Raw genomic sequence first — 20873 nt, 5'->3', positions numbered from 1 at the left:
CCCCCATAAACCTTAAGATTGTGACATAATCACAAACTAAACTTTTTAAGTAAAATAATAACCGCTGAGCTGCACCAGTGTCAATTCATGTCTGACCGTGAGACAATTTGAGTCATCAGATAGTGTAATTTCCTTTCTATTACTCTGAAGAGTCAGCAGGTTATTGCAGTTCACTTGACATAATGTCCTCGGGCTGTAAGTTTATCCCTCAGAACATCACGCACACACACACTTACCATCAGCTGGACCTGCTGTCACATGATTAGTCTGGGTCAGACATACACGAGTTTCAGCTTCCCTCTCTGGTTTCTGTTTGGAAAGAGCTGAGGTGAGTGTTGATTCTGCAACAGCAGAGTTTTCTCATTTTCCTCTTCTCTCTCAGCGGTTTTACCAAACAGCATCACAGGAAGCCAGTCGGCTGCTTTCAAGATGCTGAGTTAAGATGTTTTCCCCACAAAAAAGACACAACAAACAACAGATAAAAAAAGCAATAAAACTGCAGAGCTGCCGGTTTCTTCAGCAGCAGTCTCACACTATTTGTTAAAGCTGTGTTATAATAACCTACAATCCTAATCTTCAAGGAGGTATGAAGCTCACAGCAGTCTGTTATTATTCTGCCTGTTCTACCCTGGACAAATTCGATTGTTACATACAATCCAACCGCAGGAAATTAACTGTGTAGGCATTACTGTTACTGCTCTACAGTGGTTTGAATATACATGAATACGCATGAATATACATGAATATACATGAAGTTTTTCTGTCCACTGAACTGCCGTGAACCACAGCGGAGTTCCTCAGGGCTTCATCTGGGCCCTGTCCTGTTCTCATTATATATTTTGCCTTCGGGGTCCATTTTGAATAAACATAATATCCCCTCCCATCATTTCTCAGACAAAATTGAGATTTATCTGCCCATCAAATAAATACAATCAAAGATTCTTTGCAGCCTTTTTTGGATTGCTTGAATCATATCAAAGCATGAATACATCTAAATATTCTTAATTGAAGTAAGACTGAGATCATTTATTTCGGATGACCAGACCTTGTGGATCACCCTGATGTTACACGGAGGTCGACAGCCCCAGAAACTCTTAGATGTTGCAAGACCTACTCAAGACCTAGCTTACTTATTCATATAAGAACTGCTCTGACCGTAGAAACCTTTAAAGCCCATTTGTTCTCTTTGGATTTGATTCAAGCAGAGCTCGACACCTTTTATCCTTAGTTAATTGTCATTTTTATGGATTCCTCCCCCCCTTATTTTCATTTTTTTCCATTGTGTTTTACTGGGTTTTCATGGACAACTTCCTTTTAATGCTCTGGGTTTGTTTGTTCTTGCTATACAGCACTTTGGTGTAACTTTTGTTTTAGAAGCGCTTTATATTTAAAATTTATATTTACATTAAAGTATTCCTCCATCGGATCCTAAATAACTCCTTCTGTGGTTTGTCATTCCTGATGTTTCTCCTGAAAAAATCCTTCAGTTGTTTTTTTGTGGAAAATCTGGAAACAATATGATTTATGACATGTCGTGATGGACTTTAGTCAAAATGTTGATTGCATTGACTTTCATTTTAGTTTTAAAATGATGTAGGGCAAAGATGTTTGATGTGTGTGGAGGCCCTTTTATCATATCGTTTCATCTCAAATTTCACCATATTTATGAGGGTTGAACAAAGAATGAAAGACGTCATTGTACGTTTACTTCTGAACAGATTTTAAAGGTGCATCCCATACAGTGTTGATCCAGAGTCCTACTTAGGAAGGCTCAAGCATATTTAGATAACATAGAGATATATACAGACTTTATATAGAAAACAAAACTACTAACAAAAATAATCATCTTTTTTATAGCAGCAAAAAAGAAAAAACTAAAAGAGAAATATGTATATTTACATCTTTTTTTTCAAATAACAAGGCATATATATATATATGTATGCATATATACATACATTATACATATAGTACACTGCGTATATTTTCTTTCCCATTCTTTAAATATTCTGCTTGATTTAATCTCTATTAAAATCAAAGTATATAGGCATCTCTCTCCTCTTCCTGTAACACACAAAGAACTACAAATAGAGCCACACACACAAAGTTTAGACAGATTGAACTAACTGCACAGCAACCATGCCGCTGCCACTGACAGCTGCTGGCTGGAAATACAAAAACAGCATCATTGCATCTCCACATTCCAGTCAGGTTTATCAACATGGCTGCTGCTGAAAAAGTGCAAAGACCAAATTCTTGTGAGTGGCTCAGCCTAAAATTCAAAGAATAAGTACAAAACAAACAAAAAAAAAAAAGAGACATTTTCTACAACGGAACAGAGACAAAAAGACTCGTAAATAACTTTCGGTATTGCAGCCGATGTTTCCAGAGTTAAGTGTAAACCAGGTGATTGCAAAGAACAGAGAACAAGAACCAAAAATTGAACACCTTTCACTGTAACATACTTGTGTTCTGCTTAACATGTGAACAGCGTTGAGACAACTGCTTTCACACTCACTCACTCACACAATCACTCGATCACACATCCAGTTCACCCCCGGTAACATCTCCTGCAACAGCAATTAGAACAGCTTTACTTTAATCTGTTGGAAACTAAGTGAAACGTGTCCTTTTACGGACACAGAAGCTCAAAAAATAAATATCCACAGTTATTTCTTTCTTCCTTTTGTGACAAAATTATAATCTTTTTTTTTTTTTCTTCTTCTTATTACTTGTCATGTGCAAGTTGTGTGCAATGTAAGGACGCCCATACTGGCTCGTCGAACATCAAAACAAGAGTGATTTCAGCCGAAATCATCTCACATTCACCGACTTTTTAAAAAACATAAGTCACAAGGTGGAATCAAAGCTTAAGAACTCAATCTCCCAGCAGGCTGAGCTAGCAGCCCTGCTGTCTGAACATTCAGGTAAGAAGGCTTGGGACATTAAGGAAAATAAAATACCCTCACAAATCAGAGACTTTTCTCACTGCGTTGGAACAGAAACACTCACATTGCACTTCAAGTATTTGCTACCTGGATGTTCTCATCTGCACGCATCTTTTAACGCATTTCAACAGCATCCATCCACGCGTGGGTGTTGAGTTGCAAAGCAACATGACGAATGCAGCCTGAATCTTGTGCAAAAATGTTTAAAACTCACATGCTTGTTTGGAGCATACTGACCCAGAGCAAGCACAATGCTTCAGCTTAAAGAGTACATGTCACATGTTTAAAGTCAAACAAAAACACAAAGACGTCCAGTCATGCGTTAGAAAATACATCCCTGACCTGTTGGGACAACAAAGAAAGGAGCTGGAGTCATACTTTGGTGTTCTACACATGCATAATCGCTGCTGGTGCATGCAAACCTCCCAAAGTCTTTTACTTATATATTTTTTATTTTCATGTTTGTCCTTTAACTGAAGCTTTGTGTTAATTAAAAAAATAATAATAATTGAATCCAAAGTATTTATTGCCCTCGCGGTTATAAAGGTCATTCAAAACTCTGGCATCTGAACTTCATCGTCCTATCCCTGCTTTTCTCTGTCCCAGCACCACATTCAGAGCAGGATCAATCGAGGAAGCGAAATACTCTCTCTGCTCTGGTCTTCAACTTACTGAATGTACCTGAAAACGTAGAAGGAATCTAATTTGTAACGTATACAAGAAAAACTTTAAACTCTCCATTAAACTCCAACCAAGTGTTGAAAACCTCAAGATTATAATCAGTGAGGTAATTAAAAAAAAAAAAAAAAATCTGAAAATAAGCTTCTCAGCAAATTCACAAACTCAAATAAAATATTCTTTTAACAGTTAATTATCCCACATAAATGTTAATTTCTCCTTCTTTCAACTTGCATGTTTCAGCTGATGGAGCTAAATACAAAACTGACCCAAATCTGCAGCCTTTCACCATGAAAAACGCTCAGGAAACGGTTTTCAGAAAAACCACAAACAACCCTGCTTTGCTAGCAACAATCTCACCGCATCATTTCAAATTCCCCTCTGCGGCTGATCAGCAGTTATTGCAACAATTGATAGCTAGAAAATAAACAGCACAACACACATATATGAATCTTTCGTTTTGCCCCTAAGTTTGTTTTCTGAGGAAACACTCAAGATTAAGATGACTTGATTTTATCGCTGAGCGCTAAATGGCAATGAGTGCTAAAAAGAGAGTAGTTTTATACAATCTGTGGGTATCTCCCCACTGTGTTTGGATGCTGATAGGGTTGACGTCAAGCTAAACTCAGCAGTTTCACTTCCTCATCCTCCATCACCATTACCCCTGCTGCTGTCTCCCATCAGCAGATGCAGCCAGAATTGTCAATTTAGCTGTTTTAAGATTGAGCTCTCTCAACTGTTTGCTTCACTTCACCAAATAACAAACTGTCTGGTTCAATAGGGCTTCTTGAAAATATAAAATATACATAAACAATCTTATTTCAGATAGAACTATCACCCAAAAAGGTCCCAATCTAGCAGGGCAGAGGAAATAATTAAGCCCAGGTACTGTGTAAATGGTACCCCAACCAGGTCCATTTCTGACCCCAATCTAGGTCACCACATCCTCTTGAAGCTGTCTGTGACAAAGCAGTACACTCAATCTCTGTCAAAATGCAACTACATTTTCCAATTTTTAGCCCAAACTGGCTCAAGCTCAAAAACTTAAAACTTTGCAAGATCTGGAAATGATCCCTGGGAAAGAGCTGGCAAAACAAAGCCAAATGTTGGCTTTGTTTGGCTGGCTACGTGAAAAGTTAAAACTTGCATTTCCAAACAAATTAATCATCTGAAATCAGATAAATGCACTTCAAATGTTTTGTACAGAAAGGTATACACCTTTTCATCTCTCAGTTAAGAGCAAGAGAGTTTCACAAAATGTGGAAGTCATTTCTTAAAGTGAAATATTTTTTCAGCCCTCCTTTAGGCTTCCCACAACCTTTTATCCTCCAAGGGAAATCCATAAAGTGTGTTACACACAGAAGTAATCAGCATTTACTTTAAAATACTCTATTCTGCTTTAATCTAATTATATTTGGCCTATTAAAGTGGAACGACACAAAAGAGGAACACAATCAACAACAAGCCTAAAACTGCTGTTATAAACAATTAGATCTCAACACAGTAAAGACTTGCTTTTCTCTTTCTTTTTTTCTGGTGCAGTTTTACAGGCACAGAGACTGTCAGGAAGCTCCATCCTGCTGGAGTCCTATAAAGACAAATTAATACCCAAACATGCGTTTCTGTCTTAAACACGTAACATGCTTTGCAATAATGGCTCAGCTGGTGTGCAGTTAATGACAAACGTTGTGCTCACAGTATTTTCTCAAAGGAAAAAAAAAAAGAAATTTGGTTTGTCTCTTCTCTGCTCGTCTAACATGCAGCATGTAGGTTAGTTGTGATTAGTCAAAACAAACAGAAAGATCCTTGTGAGTTATCAGTAAAACAATATTTGGGATAGTAATGCCCTGTATACTGCGCACATTGCACACATCCTAGCTCTTTATTTTGTGGAATTTTACCAGATAAACATAAATTTCTTTTCCTGTTTTTGACCTCCAATATACAGGTTTCTTTATCCTCATGCTCCATATTTCTGATTAGGTCATGTAATATATCATCATATTTGTCATGCAATAAGGATTCAGTAAAGATTTGAACACTCCTGCCACGTGAAAGAGAGCAAAAGTAAAATATTTGCAATCAATATTGGGCACTCCAAACCAGAGTTTCAAAAATGCCCTGTCCAGCGTCTTTAGAGTCTTAAAGCTACTGTTGCAGAGTCCCACAAAGCCGAGTGTGTTGTCACGGGTATTTTGGTGTGCAAGGTGCCTCCGCTTGAGACACAGATGAACACATCCACATCAATCAGCTTCAGTATCACAAAGCCAAGACTGGATCGAGTCGACTCCAGGGTGAGGAAGAACGATTTTCAGCATTTATTTATTTATTTTTTTTTAAATGATTGCAGCTTCAAGGACTAATGTTCATCAGCAGTGTTTATTACTCAGGTGTTCCCCCAGCTGAGGAGGTGTGTGCGTGTAAGGGTTTGAATCGAAGTCCCCTGAAGTTTCCCCATCTAAACGGCTGCTCAGTAGCACCTCCTAAAGGCCCTGAGAGACAGAAACGTCCTCTTCTTAAAACCAAGACAAATCAATTACTCACTCCTGGACGACCCTGTTGGATCAATACAATGTCCGTGTGTGCTGAGTGGAGGGAAGTTTGCTGATGGCTACAACAGCACTGGGACCAGCAGGATTTTTATATGATAAGTTGTGACTCTGGTCTCACAGCAGATTAAGTGGTTTACATCAGAAAAGCCTTGTCAAAGCCAGAAGGGACACCCAGAGTGGACCCAAATAACTAGATGGAGGCACGTCTTTAAGTCTTGTCCAACAGCAGTAACTTTAAAAGCCAGTTGAGTTGTTTCTGCAGCAAGTCAGACAGCCAATCACAGAGCAGACTCATTTTCAGAGTGACAGGTGGTGGTGGTGGTGGTGGTGGTTGTGGTGGCGGTGGCCTTGCCCTCCTTGGTGAGCTTCAGGAAGCTGGGTTTCTCTATCACCATGGTAACTGCACCTTCGCTGCTGTTTGGATTTTCCAGTGTTGTCAAAGCCCGTTTCACCGAAGCTTTGGCTGAGTCCCCCTCCCTGTCAAGCACAATGAAAATCTGTTAGGACAGTACTTTGAAATCAAAGGGTTGGTTGAACATTCTGGGAGATAAACGTATTAACTGTCTCGCTATGAGCCAAGGTTTGCACATCCAGACAGGCCGTGCCTGTCTTCAAAGCATGACTTAATAACTATGAACATGCACAAAGGAAATAGGTCTACTTTCTGGGCTAACCTAGCCTGGCTGAAGCGTCCACATCTCAATGAGATGGTAGTCTGGGAACTAGGTGTGCATTTTCTCGTATTTGAGGCATGGTTTACGAATGCCTAGAGCCGTTTATTGGGCGCTACGAATGTCTATCAAATGGCGTCTGGTTCTTCCCATGCTGCTTTGCGCGCGATTCATAGCCAAGTGTATCACTTATACCAGATGACGTATATAGAGCGACAGAAATTCGACGAGGAAGTAAACTTGCGTTCTAAGCTACTTAAAACACTTTCTAAGGCTGCATCGAACAGTAACGTTGTGTCCGCTGCCATGTTGGATTAACACTCTACAAGCTTCGGTGTCGCGCATAGACGTCGTCATCGTCTTGCTGCCCCCCCGTTCTGTGATTGGTTCCCTAACTCAGGCAAAAATAAGGGCGGTGGTTTCCAGGCTGCCTTTGCAGTGTGAATGAAATCGCGCGCAAAGCAGCATGGGAATTCCCAGGCTAGGGTTAACCTACTCCTTCAATGATAGAGAAGAGCACTTTTTTAATAGAGATCGCGCACCGAATACTGTCTTTATTCCTTACAATAGATGATGCAGCATAATGAAGGTCCAAGAGTTAGTCTTTGAATAAGCTAAGAGAAAAGACAGAATGTGTGGTATGTCACCCGTTGTTTGGAGCCGGGTAAATGACCAGGAAGCAGGCGGTGAAGAAACCAAGGAGGGAGCCCCCAGAGGCCACCATGGGAATGACACGAACACTGCCAACAGCTTTCACTACAGAGCCCAGAGCTGAGGCCACCAATATCTGACTGATGTACACCTGCAAAATCACAACGCAATTTTTTCTCAAGATGGTATTTGCATCTCAGGCTGAAATAAGTGTTCAAGTGGCATTGGGAAGGTTCCCCTAGGATTCCTGCAATCGGGTAGAAACAGTTTTAAAAGTTGTGTTTTGTGTTTAGGGTGTAATACCTTGAACATAATGTTTAAAGTACAATGAAAAAAAGGGAAATGCTCACCTGACAGGATAAAATGGCACAGTCGATGCCAAAACCTCTGCGCGAGTTGCCAGGACTGTGCTGGATGTACTGCAGGAGCCAGAGAAAGTCACAGTTATCAGTATCACATGGAAACTTCAGAAGCTGCCAACTAAGCAGGGAAAATGAATCTTTAGATAACGATAATGAATAAAGAAATAAAACAACTTTAAAGTCTGGTATTATTCCATGGTTTGTTTGCTGTTAGCCAACTCCCTCTCTGGCTTCTCTTCAATGTGATTGTTTCTTTCAGAAGATGTAAAGTAAGTCTTAAACACAGCTTTTCCAGCTTTTCATTTCCAATCTATCACACACTGCAGTTGGGGCAGTTCTCAACACACAGGGTACCCCTTTATCATCACTTTCTGACACGTGGGGAACTGCTCCACAACCACATAATGCCAGTTAACCTTCTGTCTGCACTCAAAGTAAATGGCAACAGGAAAATGTCATTCTTTAAAGCTGCGTTCTCAACAACTAATACAGGTCGTATAAGGAGGTCTGAGGGGAAGAGGGGGATATAGACACAAGATGACTCATGTTCAAGTCCAACAATGCTCTTTTTCATTGCCTTTTTCCCCGATTTTAATTTTGAACTTCCTTTGCACTATCGCTGTACTTACGCATTAAAAGCACTTTGTTAAGTAAGGAAAAAAGCATTGAGGTAAGGCTTTAAAATAGTCCACATATATTTTGATGTGGATAGCAACGGCATTTTCCGTGCCACGACAACACATCCCACAACTGGTATGTTTATGTCTCGGAAAAATCCTGCATGTAAATCAATACTTCCGGCGTACCCCCTGCATTGAAAACTGATGCAGTGGAATATCAGAAGTATTTACAGGTGTGTTATATACAGAAACAACCACATGAGATGAAAGGACAAAAAAGCAGTAATGATCAAAATTAATTAATCAAATGCCACCAATAATATTCTAGATCAGCTATACAGAACAGATTATATTGTTGAATTGATTAAATTAAAACAGAAAAGGTAGATAAACAAGAATGCACATTATATGACAAACACCAGGAGTTTATCCTCTCTTGTTTTTTTTCCCTGGCCTTTAAATTATCGTGTTGACAACACTCTATATCAGAAAACTGTTTTTTAATGACTTAACTAATAATTAAATTTAGTTTTTATTTGAGAAAATACAGATCTATACATCTAGGAAAACAAAAATAAATAAGAATGTGCCTTTTTGTTCTCGTTTTGGAACACATCCCTCAGTGTATCCAACAGTGAGGCTGTATAGCTCAGAAGAACTTCATCTCTTATGAACACTCTGCTAACGTAACGTACATTAATGTACTCCAGGCAGTTTTCAAGCATTCAGAATTGGGAAAACAACTTTGAAAGCAACGTTTCCATACCGCTTTCATTTCGTGATATTGCCCCAGCAGAGCGTAAGGACAGTAGGATATACTCATTGAGATGATGCCCATGCTGCTGATCATCACCATGGCAACATACACAGTAGGAAAGATTGCCATGATAGCAGTTCCTATGGAGAGGGAAAGAAGAAAAAAGAAAATAACCCCCTTGAAGCCTAATAACCTGTACTTAATTATGTTCTTTTACTGTGGTTCTTACCTATAGAGAATCCAAGTGTTCCCAGAATGTAGATTATCTTAATGCTCAGGTCAAAGTTGTCAAGATACTTCTGAAGAATAGCTGGGAAAGGAGGAGTTTTGGCTTTTAACTCCACAATTCAATGTCAGGTCACCATTCTTTCAAGAGCAAATTCAAACCTAGAAATTGAAATGTATGTGTGGGCAGTTACCAGAGCATGTAGCAGCAGTCATGGCATATATAACCAGCCCCCAGCACCCCATCTGAACTCCTCTGTGATAATTTTCCAATGATGTTGAGTTAATAGCAGCCTGTGAAAGAGAAAATCAGGCTTAGTTCTTAACTGAGCTGTGGCATCTGCAGACAGCCTGACATCATGATATAGAAACATAGTATCATAAACATAAAGACAGAAAGCAGTGATGGCATAAATGCCTTTTGTTCTAAGATATAAAACGTTGCAGATCACATGTTTTCCTTTGCCCTGCGGACATGCTGATTAAATACATCAACTTAAAGGCAATAAAGGTCCATCACTAATTGTCTGTCCGTGTGTTTACTGAAGTAACGGATTCTCATACCGTCGGATCTCCTTCGTAGATGACTTGTCCCATGAAGTCAGTGAAGAAGACGGCCTCTGCGATGATGGAGAACCAGGTGAGCAGGTGGCAGGCACACAGCCGCAGCAGCTCCGGAGGCATCTTCAGCATGGAGAGCCACAGCAGCCGCACGGTGGTCTCAACCTGAACAGCAAGATGAAAAGCGAGGATAAAGAAAACAACACATCTGATGTAAGCAAAAAAGAAATACGACACCAGGAGCTGATGCAGCTGCTAAGATTAGGGTTATAAAAAACAAAACAAAAAAAACAAAAAAACTGTTGCTTTTAGGTTAAAAAAAGGGTGAAAAGAAAATGCAAAACGGCATCGTTTTATCCGTAAATTCATCCTCACCTCGCCCTCTTCACTCTCTGTATCCCCGCTGGAGGAGTTTGTGTTTCCACTACGGTTTCTGCTCCTCTGTCTGCTCCTCCTCCGGTGTCGGGCCTCCACTTCATAGAGGTCGTTCATGCTGCGAGAGGGCTTGATGAGAAAAGCGGCGTTGGCTCGGCGGTAGCGGTAACGGTGGTTCCCCACCCGCCCGTAGTAGGAGAAAGTGCAGGATGGCTGGCGGTAGAAGATGTGACGGTGGTGTGGCTGCCGCATGGGAGCTCCGGTACTGGCAGCTGGATGAGGAGATATTTGTTTAAGACATTTTACAGGTTTACCTTCTAAGACTTATTCATTATTTCCCTCACCTGGAATATTTACAAACTGCTCTAAACCAAATACAGATTACCCCTACTTTGAGAAAATTTAATTTCCAATGCATCAAACGTTAAGGAGTCCAAAGTTACTACTTTGACAGAAAAGGAAGTCAAGAAGCTCATCAAGTTAACATGGAATAGTCCATGTGAAACAACTTTTACTTATAATCATGAATTGTCTTTTTAATTCGTCTTTGGTTAATGTTAAGGCACATACGTGGTTTCCAGGCTTTGATGGTTGGACTGATTTTAAACAAAGACAGACATACATGTGGTTTCATCAGCTGCTTTAGGACGTCAGGAACCTTTTCGTTGCTCTTATGACTGTAAATAATTTACAGCCCTTTTTGTGCCCAGAGTAGAAACCAAAGATGATTTTAGCTTTAGGGTCTTTAACTCCTAGTTAAGGGTAGGTAGTCCGTACATTTTCACGATTTAAGGGGGAAAAAAAGGAAGCTATTGTTAGTCCCAATAAAACCTTTTTTTTTTTTTTTTTTTAAATTACACCTAAACATGTTTGTCCAACTAAAATTGACTAACACACCCAGATAACTTCCCATTTATATATCTCAAAGTGGCCCAGGAGTTCTGAAGTCAGTAACAACAGAGTATAACCACTAAGGGATAGTGTGTTTGTCATTTGTAATTTTAGAAAAATAAGAAAAAGTACTTTCGTAAATCTTTTGTCCACGCTTTGGTCTGTGATGTAGGTCCCGTGGAAGAAGCCACATACAATCAAGAACAAAGTGGATTAATTGCCATCTACTGTAGTGTAGTCAGACATACTTCCCCTCCAGTGCTTGTAGAATTGTAGAATAGTCTGATTAAATGCCCCTTTTGAGCTAACACCGTAGGTCTACTTAACTGTGCCTAAACGTACTAACTCTTTCAGCTACACGAGGAGCCGTCTGCAATGAATACATGAATGCAGTGTTGATTATGTTGGCCATGTAAACTACAGCTGTTAGCATTAATCTTAAAAGAAAAAAGTAATACAAACAGAATACCTGGAATGAATACATTTATGTGCAAGAGACTCGGCCAAGAGAATTGTTAAGAGAGCCTGCAACTCAGTACTGTCCTCATCATACAGAACTATACCCACAGTCCTGTAATGTAAGCAGCACTGACATTCACACTGACAGCGCTTCACAGCATGTTTCTGGCTGCCTGTGACTTTGCTCTCCACAGTAAAGTGTAGCTGGTTACACACTGCTGAGCTGCAGCAGGGTCATGATTTTTGATGATGTGTGGCACACAGGCTTGTTGCCTTTCTGTCCCGAGCAGGGTGGGAAATCACAAAACAGAAAGCAGTAAGTACAGTCAACATGATCGCATAAATACATTTTCTTTAATGAATTTTCCTTATATGACACTGTTTTTGCTTTACAAGTGTTATTATCAATTTATTCACACCATTTTTATTCAAGCTACCAATGTTCACGGTATATAACAATATGAAGATACTGACCTTTAACCATCCCAGCACGGTGTGCCTGTCCTTTAGAGCTCAGCCTGTTCATGCTGCCTCTATCAGGATTATTCACACTGGCTAACAGACGCCCATTCAGAGTCCGCTGCTCATTAAGCTGGTTGTTCAGCAGCGCCTCTTGGCCATCATCATTTTCCATCTCTTGTAGGAAAGCTGAGAGGCGGGAAATCTTGGGGGCGGGAGCGTGTGTTTGATGGTTGGTGTGGTGGGGACGGAGCAAGTCTTCACTTCCTGTGCTGCTGCTGCGCCTGAGGTTGGAGAGTCGCGGGTGGGAGCTGCTGTGATTGGGGTTGAAGAAGGAAGCAGTCCTAGGGGGTGAGCCGTGATAGGGTGAGAGGCGATCAGCAAAGATAGATGGCTCTAGGTGGCACAGGAACAGCGCGTCGTGGTCCAGGTGGTCGAGAGTTGCGTCTGCCATGGCGAGAACACTGTCACTTTTACCTGGAGAGAGAATAACAAGCGAGAGGGGATGAGTTTAAGTCCGAGTATCTAAAAGATCTTGGTAAGGAAGCAGGGGGTCAGTGAACTTACTCCTCACAAGCTCCACCTCCAGGAAGTCCATATCCATGTCTCCACGCTCCGAATGGTCGTCGCCATAGGGGTCATAGAGGTCATAGCTCTCGATCGTATCATTCTCTCCAATCATTTCTAGCTTGGGGGCGAGATGTCCAGCCCTGCCATTGGCTGATGGTTGCAGATGGGCGGGATCTGGACACTCCTAGTAAGAGAATGGAATTGAAACGAGCATTTTCTGACATTCCTGAACCCTTTTTTTTTTTTTTTCCTTCATTTAAATAAAATCCAGTTTGACTATCCAGTACCTGGAGCCTGTCGAGCCTGTCGAGCCTGTCGTGTTGTGGTGAGTACTGCTGCTCCTCGATGCTGAAGAGATGGAGCGCCACAGAGGCGGAGAAGAGGATGGCGGCAAAGAAGAATAAGATCTGCTCCTGGGACTTGAAGATTACTCCGAGGAATGTGTGTGTCCAGTCCAAACCTCCAAGAGCGTAGCCGACTGCGCCGCCAAGACCTGCATACATGACGCCATTCAGTGGCGTTTGCATGAAAAGGCGACTGCATCTACAGCAAATGTCGGCCTGTAGATTAATCGTTAAAATCGTAATAAAGTTTTTGCATCAGTCAGCCAAACCTGCGGAGGCAGCGTGGATATTAAGCGCCATGTCTTGTTCTTCTGTATCTGCGACGTCTAGCAAATATGCTCTGATCGGTCCTTCTGTGGCATCTGCGCAGAAGTCCAACACCACAACGCCCAACACAGTGAGAACAATACCTATCGGTTGTCTCCCTTGCTCGTCACCTAGCGAAAGACCTGTCAGAGAAAAAGAGGGTTGGATATAATTAGCACTGTGTTTTCGGTTAGTGTATCACAGCCAATCCAACAGTGGAGACTCCAAACACACATCTCAATGAAAAAGAGACGACTTCATAAAACAATACCTAGTTTAAAATGCTAAATTTGTTTGTTAGAGCAGTAAATTATAGTTTGATAGACATAGAATTTCACAACAAAAACAAATAAAGACTTTAGAAATTAAAAGAGGTAATATCCATCTCTCCTTCATACACACATCATCCAACATTTGGCTTGTTTATATAGATTTACTTGCTGTACAAGTCATCAATAACTGATCAGGGAATTTCAATAGCTGTAAATACTGACACACAAACAGGTCACTGCACATTTCCCATATTGCTTTGCATGTTGCTAGTGACCTTGTGTGTCTCATTACTTTTGTCTTCCCCTGGAACCGCTCTACGTTTGTGGCCTGAGTGAGAAGGTGTATGAATAGAGTGAAGTGGGAAGTGTGTATTTTAAGAGTGCGTGTGTGACCGAGATATTAGAGGCATTGTGACACAGCATGACTTTACAAACTGAAATCCATTAACGTCTGGGAAATAAAAGTGTTCATAGAAAGAACAGCTGTGTGTGCGTGCACATGAGTGTATGTGTGTGTCGGACAATGGAGCCACAGTACTCACTAGCCAGGCACCCAGACAGGAAGTGAACTGTGATTGGTGGAGAGGAGGAGGCAAACAGGAAGCATTTCCCTGTGAACTGCCTGCTCTGGTGTTCCCATGTCAACACACACACGCATACATGGCTATATGCACACACTATACAGGTTACAACGGCTTTCCCATGTCACCATGTGTTGTTCACACACATTCACATACATATTTACAACCATGGAAACACACATGTTCTCTCTTTTATTTGTTAATTTCTCTCAGTTACAGGTCAGGGGTTTTTCCCACGTCAAACCCCCTGGCAAGGTGCTCACGCATAAACACACCTCCCGGGTGCCCTAATTCACCCTGAATCCCAACTTCTGAGCAGAAGAATGGAGGCAGAATAGAATAGGAGCGAGTACAACTAAATAGAAACTGCTGACAGAAAACAACTCACACAGCAGCTCTTGTTGTTGTTATTAATAACTCCTCCGTCATTTTATCAGACCTAAAGGTCCTCTATTGTTTTAAATTTGTCACATTTGGTCCATGTTCAAATATGGAACATGCTCACTATATGTCATGGGGCAACAGAGAGACACTGATAGAGATGCAACAATATCAAATTTCAAGCGAAATAACTACATAAACCCATAACATCAATCCTGATGAAAATCTATTTTTATTCCATTTCTTGTTGTATCCTTCTCTTGATGTGGCGACTGTGACAATATTTTACATGCTGCAGTAAATTTCATTTGTATCCAACATGTTTATCCTCCAAACATTAAGTTAACAGAATAAAAACAATGATTCAAGGTGCTGTGTAAATCTGTCAGTTTTGTTAATCTCTTCATTTCAGTCCATGTTGATGCAAAAACAGAAAGATGGTTGATTGTTTTCTGCTTCTACAACCAGCAACACTCCGAAAGGAGAAAAGCTCCAGAAGAGACTGTTCTCAAATTACATTATATCACTCCGAACTGGTCGAAGAAGATGGCTTCCCTTCCTGTGTCTGGCTCTGCTGGAAGTTTTTTTTCCTGTTAATGTGATTCGTTTGTTTCCTGAGCGAAGACATCTTTTTCAAATTGGCATGATATGAATTGAACTAATTTGGATTTAATTCATTTTATCTTATTGAATTATGTTTGGTTAACAATTAATTGTATTAGAACTGGCTTGAATTTGATTTTATCTTTGAAGTGCCCTGAGATGACATTTGTTGTGATTTGGTGCTATTTAAATAAGAATGAATTGAATTTAAATGAGCTAAAACTTGAATTTGAAAAGCTTTGGTAAGATGAACTGAAATCCTACTTTTGCAAACAGCTTCTTATTTAATCCTTTTGATTCTTATCCCATAGATTAGCATGGACAACAGCATCCATCACCAATGCCTTAGCTATAGGTATATTTAATTTGAAATCTCAGATTTAAAAAAACTCATTGAGTTGTTCCAGGTGTGTGTGTATGTGACTGTGTAACATCTTTAACTTAAAGCTTAAAGTTATTGAATGGGGCTCATGTCTTCTCCGTTATCACACAGATGACTCTCACCACTAATTTAGCTTCAGAAAGGGCCCGGAGCCTTCGCTATTTCAGAGGAAAACATAACTTCATATCTAATGGCTAAACTAAAGAGCTTTCACAATGCGCTACCTTTCCCCAGTGAGTTTTCTCTGTTTTATAAGTACTCACAGCTTTGATCCAACACTGCACATGAAGTGTTTTGGATGTCTTTTTGAAAGCTTTCTTCAAATAGTTAAAGTGACAATATTGTGTGTACAATACAGGCAGAAACAAACAGTCTGTATGTTTCCAACAGCAACATATGTTTCATGACAATATATCTGGATTTGTGTTAGCATATTGTCAATATCTGTGTTTCACGATTGACTGAAAATCAATTAGTTTGATTGGACTGGACCTTGTAATGGCATCTGAGCGGTGCAATAAGCAGATAAGCAGAGGGAACAACCTTTTTTTTAAGGACACAACTCCCAGCGGGGGAAGCTTATGGCAAGTGATGCTCCACTGACTCATGCAGGAACCCAATGTACTATTTTCTTTCCCCTGTGGGACAAGTGCATGCTGGGTAATGAGATGGTACTCGCATATCAGATTTTGGTTTTATTTCCTATCAAAGCTTTGGTTTTACAAATGGCATGAAGTAAACTTTAATATTCAAGATTCACATATTTGCATAATCCTGTTTCATCTCATTTAAAAAAAGGAGAAATTTGAGAATCACGTGATAATTATGCAGCTGCTTTTTGTCTCTGTTCATTGCCTGAATTAACATTGTATTCATTAGTTGAACTACAAATAACTCCTGAACCATATAATAGGTATTTTTCCTGTTTAGTGCAGAGGAAGTGCCACAAAAACTCCCCTCTCTTTGATGTGGGCATGAAATTAATAATAGCAGCTGAGCCAAAACTCCTTTTAAGAGTACCTCACAAATGTGTTGCAACAACGTATAGATGATTCACACGAGAGGTCTTCATCTTTTAGTTTCAGTTACTAAGGACTTTAATTCTATTTTCTCTTGGTTCAGTTTCAATATGAAACACGAGCCACCACACACTCACCTATCAATGATCCATTCAGAAACAGCGCCACTCCGATCAATGTTCCTATACACAGAGCCAGGATGAACGGTCTCCTCCTGCCCCACCGCAGCGTGCAGCGGTCGCTGGCTGAGCCAATCAGAGGGGTGAACATGAGGCCAAGAACTGGACTGAGGAACCACGTGAGACTGTAGTACTGCTCTGGAAGACCTGCACAGGAAAGATGGACAGTCGAATGAGTTGTGGGCAGAGATACGGACAAGTAAAGCCGATTTGATTTTCCTACTACTTCCACCAGGGGGCAGAAGTAGCATACTAACAGTAGGAATTGGAATTAAGATATCCTGAAATCATCATCAAAGAGCATGTATTTCAAGGCATCATTAGGAGCATTGGACACTGAAATACAAAAACCAAAGCCTACCTAGCTGTAAAAATCAATATATTCCAACTTAAGTCAGCAGATAAATACAGTATTTTTCTTCTGCTCTCAAATATTCAACCAAAGCCAAAACATCAGATGATAAACTCTGAGAAAAAGAGACAAAAGCTGTACTCCGTCTTTAAAGTTATGATAACAACAGATACATGTAATGATATTCTGCAGCTGTGATGATAACAGCACTTTCAGTGATTAGCGACATGCGATACAAGTGTTGTTGCAGTTGCTGGTGAAGTGTACAGCAGCATAAACTGTCTGCTGTGTTTGTGTTCAGTTATATGAGAGTTGACCTGAGGCTGACTGTTTTAACACCTCCTGTCCAGGCCCACGTGATGGTAAAAAGATGATTACATTCAGATCCACTGTGTATCTGGGTAACTTATTGCACATCAATTCCCAGAACAAACATAGATCGCATTGTGCATGTGACCTTGTTCGTGAGCACTTATTTGATTATTTATGCGCCATAACTTTCCACCGCCGGAAAACAGGTGAGTCCTTCAAACACCTGCTGCATGGCAGCGTCTCAAATAAGAACAGACCAGTGGAAATAAAAAAAAAAAATTGTCTGAACAGACAAACAGGATACAGCAAACTAATGGAAACATACACATGCTGTCAATAGCTCTGAATAATATCAGACAACACCTTGCAGAAATGTTTTTTAAAAAAAAGAAATCTGTCACCACTAAAAGTAACTTTCAACACTTCATTATCTCACAACAGTGGTTGTTTAAGCAAGAGCTCATTTCAAGACTTATTTTCAAAGATAATTTGCTAATAAACTATCTAGTTAGGGCATTATATTTTTAGAACGAAAGATACTGGTATGTTACAACTAAAAAATACACACATGCCATTCAATCCCACAAAAATACCTTTTTGAAGTTACATCCAGTTTGAAATATAATGCATATTTGTGCTTTTTTCTTCTTTTTTTTATGTTTTCTTTATAAAAATAAAATTTTTCAAGCTAATATAAGGCGTGAAGAGACAGAAAGGGATTGACCTACTATAAGAGATTATCAAGGATGAAAGGAGAGAGGATGAATTGCTGCATATTAGGACACATTTCTGACACCATTTCCAATATTTTTGGCAATCAAATTCTTTTCTTGTGGTAATATTTTAGGGGGATAAAAATGATTTAATACACATAGTTTGAACACAAGCCACTTACTCTTCTCACACCTGTTCACTTCACATGATGATTCAGATACACGGTGAATCACGGAGGCTTTATCAAAGCTGTGAGTTGAACGTACAGCATCTCCCTGCTTATACCGACTGTCTGGCTCATCTTTGCCCAAACAAACATTGAATCGGTTTTCTTCACTCCAAAACATTTTCATTCGACGGTTCTCACACATTTCATGTGCTAATTCAACACATCTTCCTCGAGATCAGATGGATCTTCATGTTCAGAGAATGATTAAATTGAAAATCTAAACATTCTTTGCTTAAAAAGACACAGTCATACACACATGTAGGAGTTGTTAGAGGCCCATTAATGTCCATATCAGAATATCTCCTTGGACAGAGAAATGTGATCTCAGTTAAAGGTTATGAGGGCAGGAAGAGGCGGACAGAATTTCAGCTAAGTGAAGTCAGCTGAATCAAAATGAATTTAATCAGAATTTCATCATTATCTCACTGCCAAACTGTCACTTGACGCAGCTCACCGAAAATGCATTAAATGCCATTTGGCTGCCACACAGGCTTTCCCATATAGAAATTGGAGATGGGGAGAGATACTCTGAAAGTATCAACTGATGAGGTTAGTCTTGATGTGTCTGCTTGCAGTTTGAGAATAATTTACCCTAAGATGGCTCAAATAATGAAATTAGCCTGATTTAAAAGATTTGAGAAGCCCACTGAACTGTAAGACATTCAGAGAGCATCTAAAAAATCTTTCCAAAGTTTCAATTTGAGGTAGTAAATCCTGCAGGAGCTCCCACATCAGGCAGCAGATGTGTTCAGGGATGAGAAAACTGAAAAGTAAATTAAATTCTATTTAACAGGGAAGAAGCACGATACATTAATTTTACTAGATACAGCTGAGGGGAACCATCTGTTTATTGTGTGCAGTAGCTCTAAGGTATTCATATATACGTATATATTGGTGAAGGTGTATTTCTTTCTTTTATCACCCTAAAAGCAAGCACATTAATGTGTCGGAGTGATTTTCTGCAACTTAATCTGCAGCAATTAAAGTCAGAAACAGTAGAGATGTGGAATCTCTGCAGATCAATGAAAGGAAAATGCCACTTTCATTCCCTCGTGAACAAAGAGGGACAAGCGAGAGAAAAGGAGAGCTGACTCCTAATTTGATAAAGAGCAGATTAGGCTGCTCTAAATTTAAATGCACTTTCATATTCCTCAAGCAGACATCAATAACTGAGTGCCGTTCCATTCAATTATCACCAGCTGATTGAAAAGGTTCCCTCCTCCCGCACAGGCTATTGAACAGAACTCCACATAAGTTCAGTTTTTAAATGCACAGATAGTTTACCTGTCAGACTCACAAGAAGCACAAAAGTAATGAAATAGTAAAAGTGTCTCAGAGCCTGATCTTGATGGGGCAGCTATAAGCCTGCGGGACTTTTGGGAAATTTTGGGGTGTGTATGGGAGGAGTTGTTTACTTGCTGAAACGCTGTTGTGATGTGGAAAAACGGCCTGCAATCATGGTCATCTTTGAGTTTTCGCTGCTGTTGATGGATCGCCTGTTTCTCTGTGGCAGTAACTGTGGGCTGTAGACCTCTTTAAGAACGTCAAAACTGCAAGTGCAAGATTAGAAAGTGCAAATTCCTATTTGTCTATGAGACGTTTGATACCCTTTATGAGGTGGTCACTGAAACCGTGGCCTGCTTCAACGCACCTTTGCAGATCATGTTGAACATCTTGCTGTGTGGGGCATAAATACAATGAGAGGCAGCAGCACTTCCCATCCCCTAACACTGCTATTACATTTTCTAACCATCAACTCAATGATCAACAACAGAAAGAGGCAACAGACAGTGAGGACAGAGCACACGGGTCGGACATGCAGGAAACATTCCCTGCAGAAACAGTTAGATGTACATCAGCCTCAAACGGTCAACCAACGCTGTGGCTGTTTTTTGGAGCATCCAAAGCAGCTTTAGCCACACTGCTGCAGATGGATGAGAGTGACTAAGCTGAATATTTAGCTTGTTTTTATAAATGCAAGCTAGAGAAGTAGCTACAGACAATAGCAGGGAAGGTTGTAACAACAGTCAGATTTTTATCTTAAACTACAGAAGAACATTTTTCACCATGTTTTTTGTCAGTAGATCACAATGATCAACAACAACAACCACCAGCAGAAAGTCACAGGTTAGGCATAGTCATGGTCTCATGATGAGTCAGGGAAATCCATCATCCAGTTGGTCATAAAAAAGGCAGCCAGTCAAATATTAGAAGTTACGGGTTTCCAGATAAACAGTCTGCACCATAGTAGCAGTGGTGTGTGGCGCTAAATCTGTGATGTCCCAGTAAAATTATGTTCAGTGGACACATCGTGTGGAAAGGCATGCAAGAACATCACTGCAAAAAAATATGTGGGATGTAAACATATTCTTATAAAGGATATATACAATAATTTCATCAAAGAACCAGACAGGCCTGTCTTA

The 20873-nt window shown here is 40.1% G+C and overlaps 1 protein-coding gene across 1 annotated transcript in view; it reads right to left on the bottom strand.

Annotated features, from left to right (window-relative positions):
- Positions 1-1684: 1684 nt before the first annotated feature.
- slc45a4a (solute carrier family 45 member 4a) overlaps positions 1685-20873 on the bottom strand; it is a 67127-nt gene continuing 47938 nt past the window's right edge. The window contains exons 4-16 of the mRNA XM_075450244.1: positions 16802-16990; positions 13390-13569; positions 13064-13269; positions 12774-12960; positions 12222-12683; positions 10398-10669; positions 10026-10187; positions 9656-9755; positions 9466-9546; positions 9246-9376; positions 7848-7916; positions 7494-7648; positions 1685-6652 (exon numbers count right to left, since the gene is read on the bottom strand). Of these exons, the coding sequence (XP_075306359.1) occupies positions 6454-6652; positions 7494-7648; positions 7848-7916; positions 9246-9376; positions 9466-9546; positions 9656-9755; positions 10026-10187; positions 10398-10669; positions 12222-12683; positions 12774-12960; positions 13064-13269; positions 13390-13569; positions 16802-16990 (2393 nt within the window). The 3' untranslated portion in view covers positions 1685-6453. The remainder of the gene's footprint in view (positions 6653-7493; positions 7649-7847; positions 7917-9245; positions 9377-9465; positions 9547-9655; positions 9756-10025; positions 10188-10397; positions 10670-12221; positions 12684-12773; positions 12961-13063; positions 13270-13389; positions 13570-16801; positions 16991-20873) is intronic.

This window comes from Odontesthes bonariensis, chromosome 18 (genome assembly GCF_027942865.1).
Source record: "Odontesthes bonariensis isolate fOdoBon6 chromosome 18, fOdoBon6.hap1, whole genome shotgun sequence".
Taxonomy (NCBI): domain Eukaryota; kingdom Metazoa; phylum Chordata; class Actinopteri; order Atheriniformes; family Atherinopsidae; genus Odontesthes; species Odontesthes bonariensis.
This window is presented reverse-complemented; position numbering and strand designations above follow the sequence as displayed.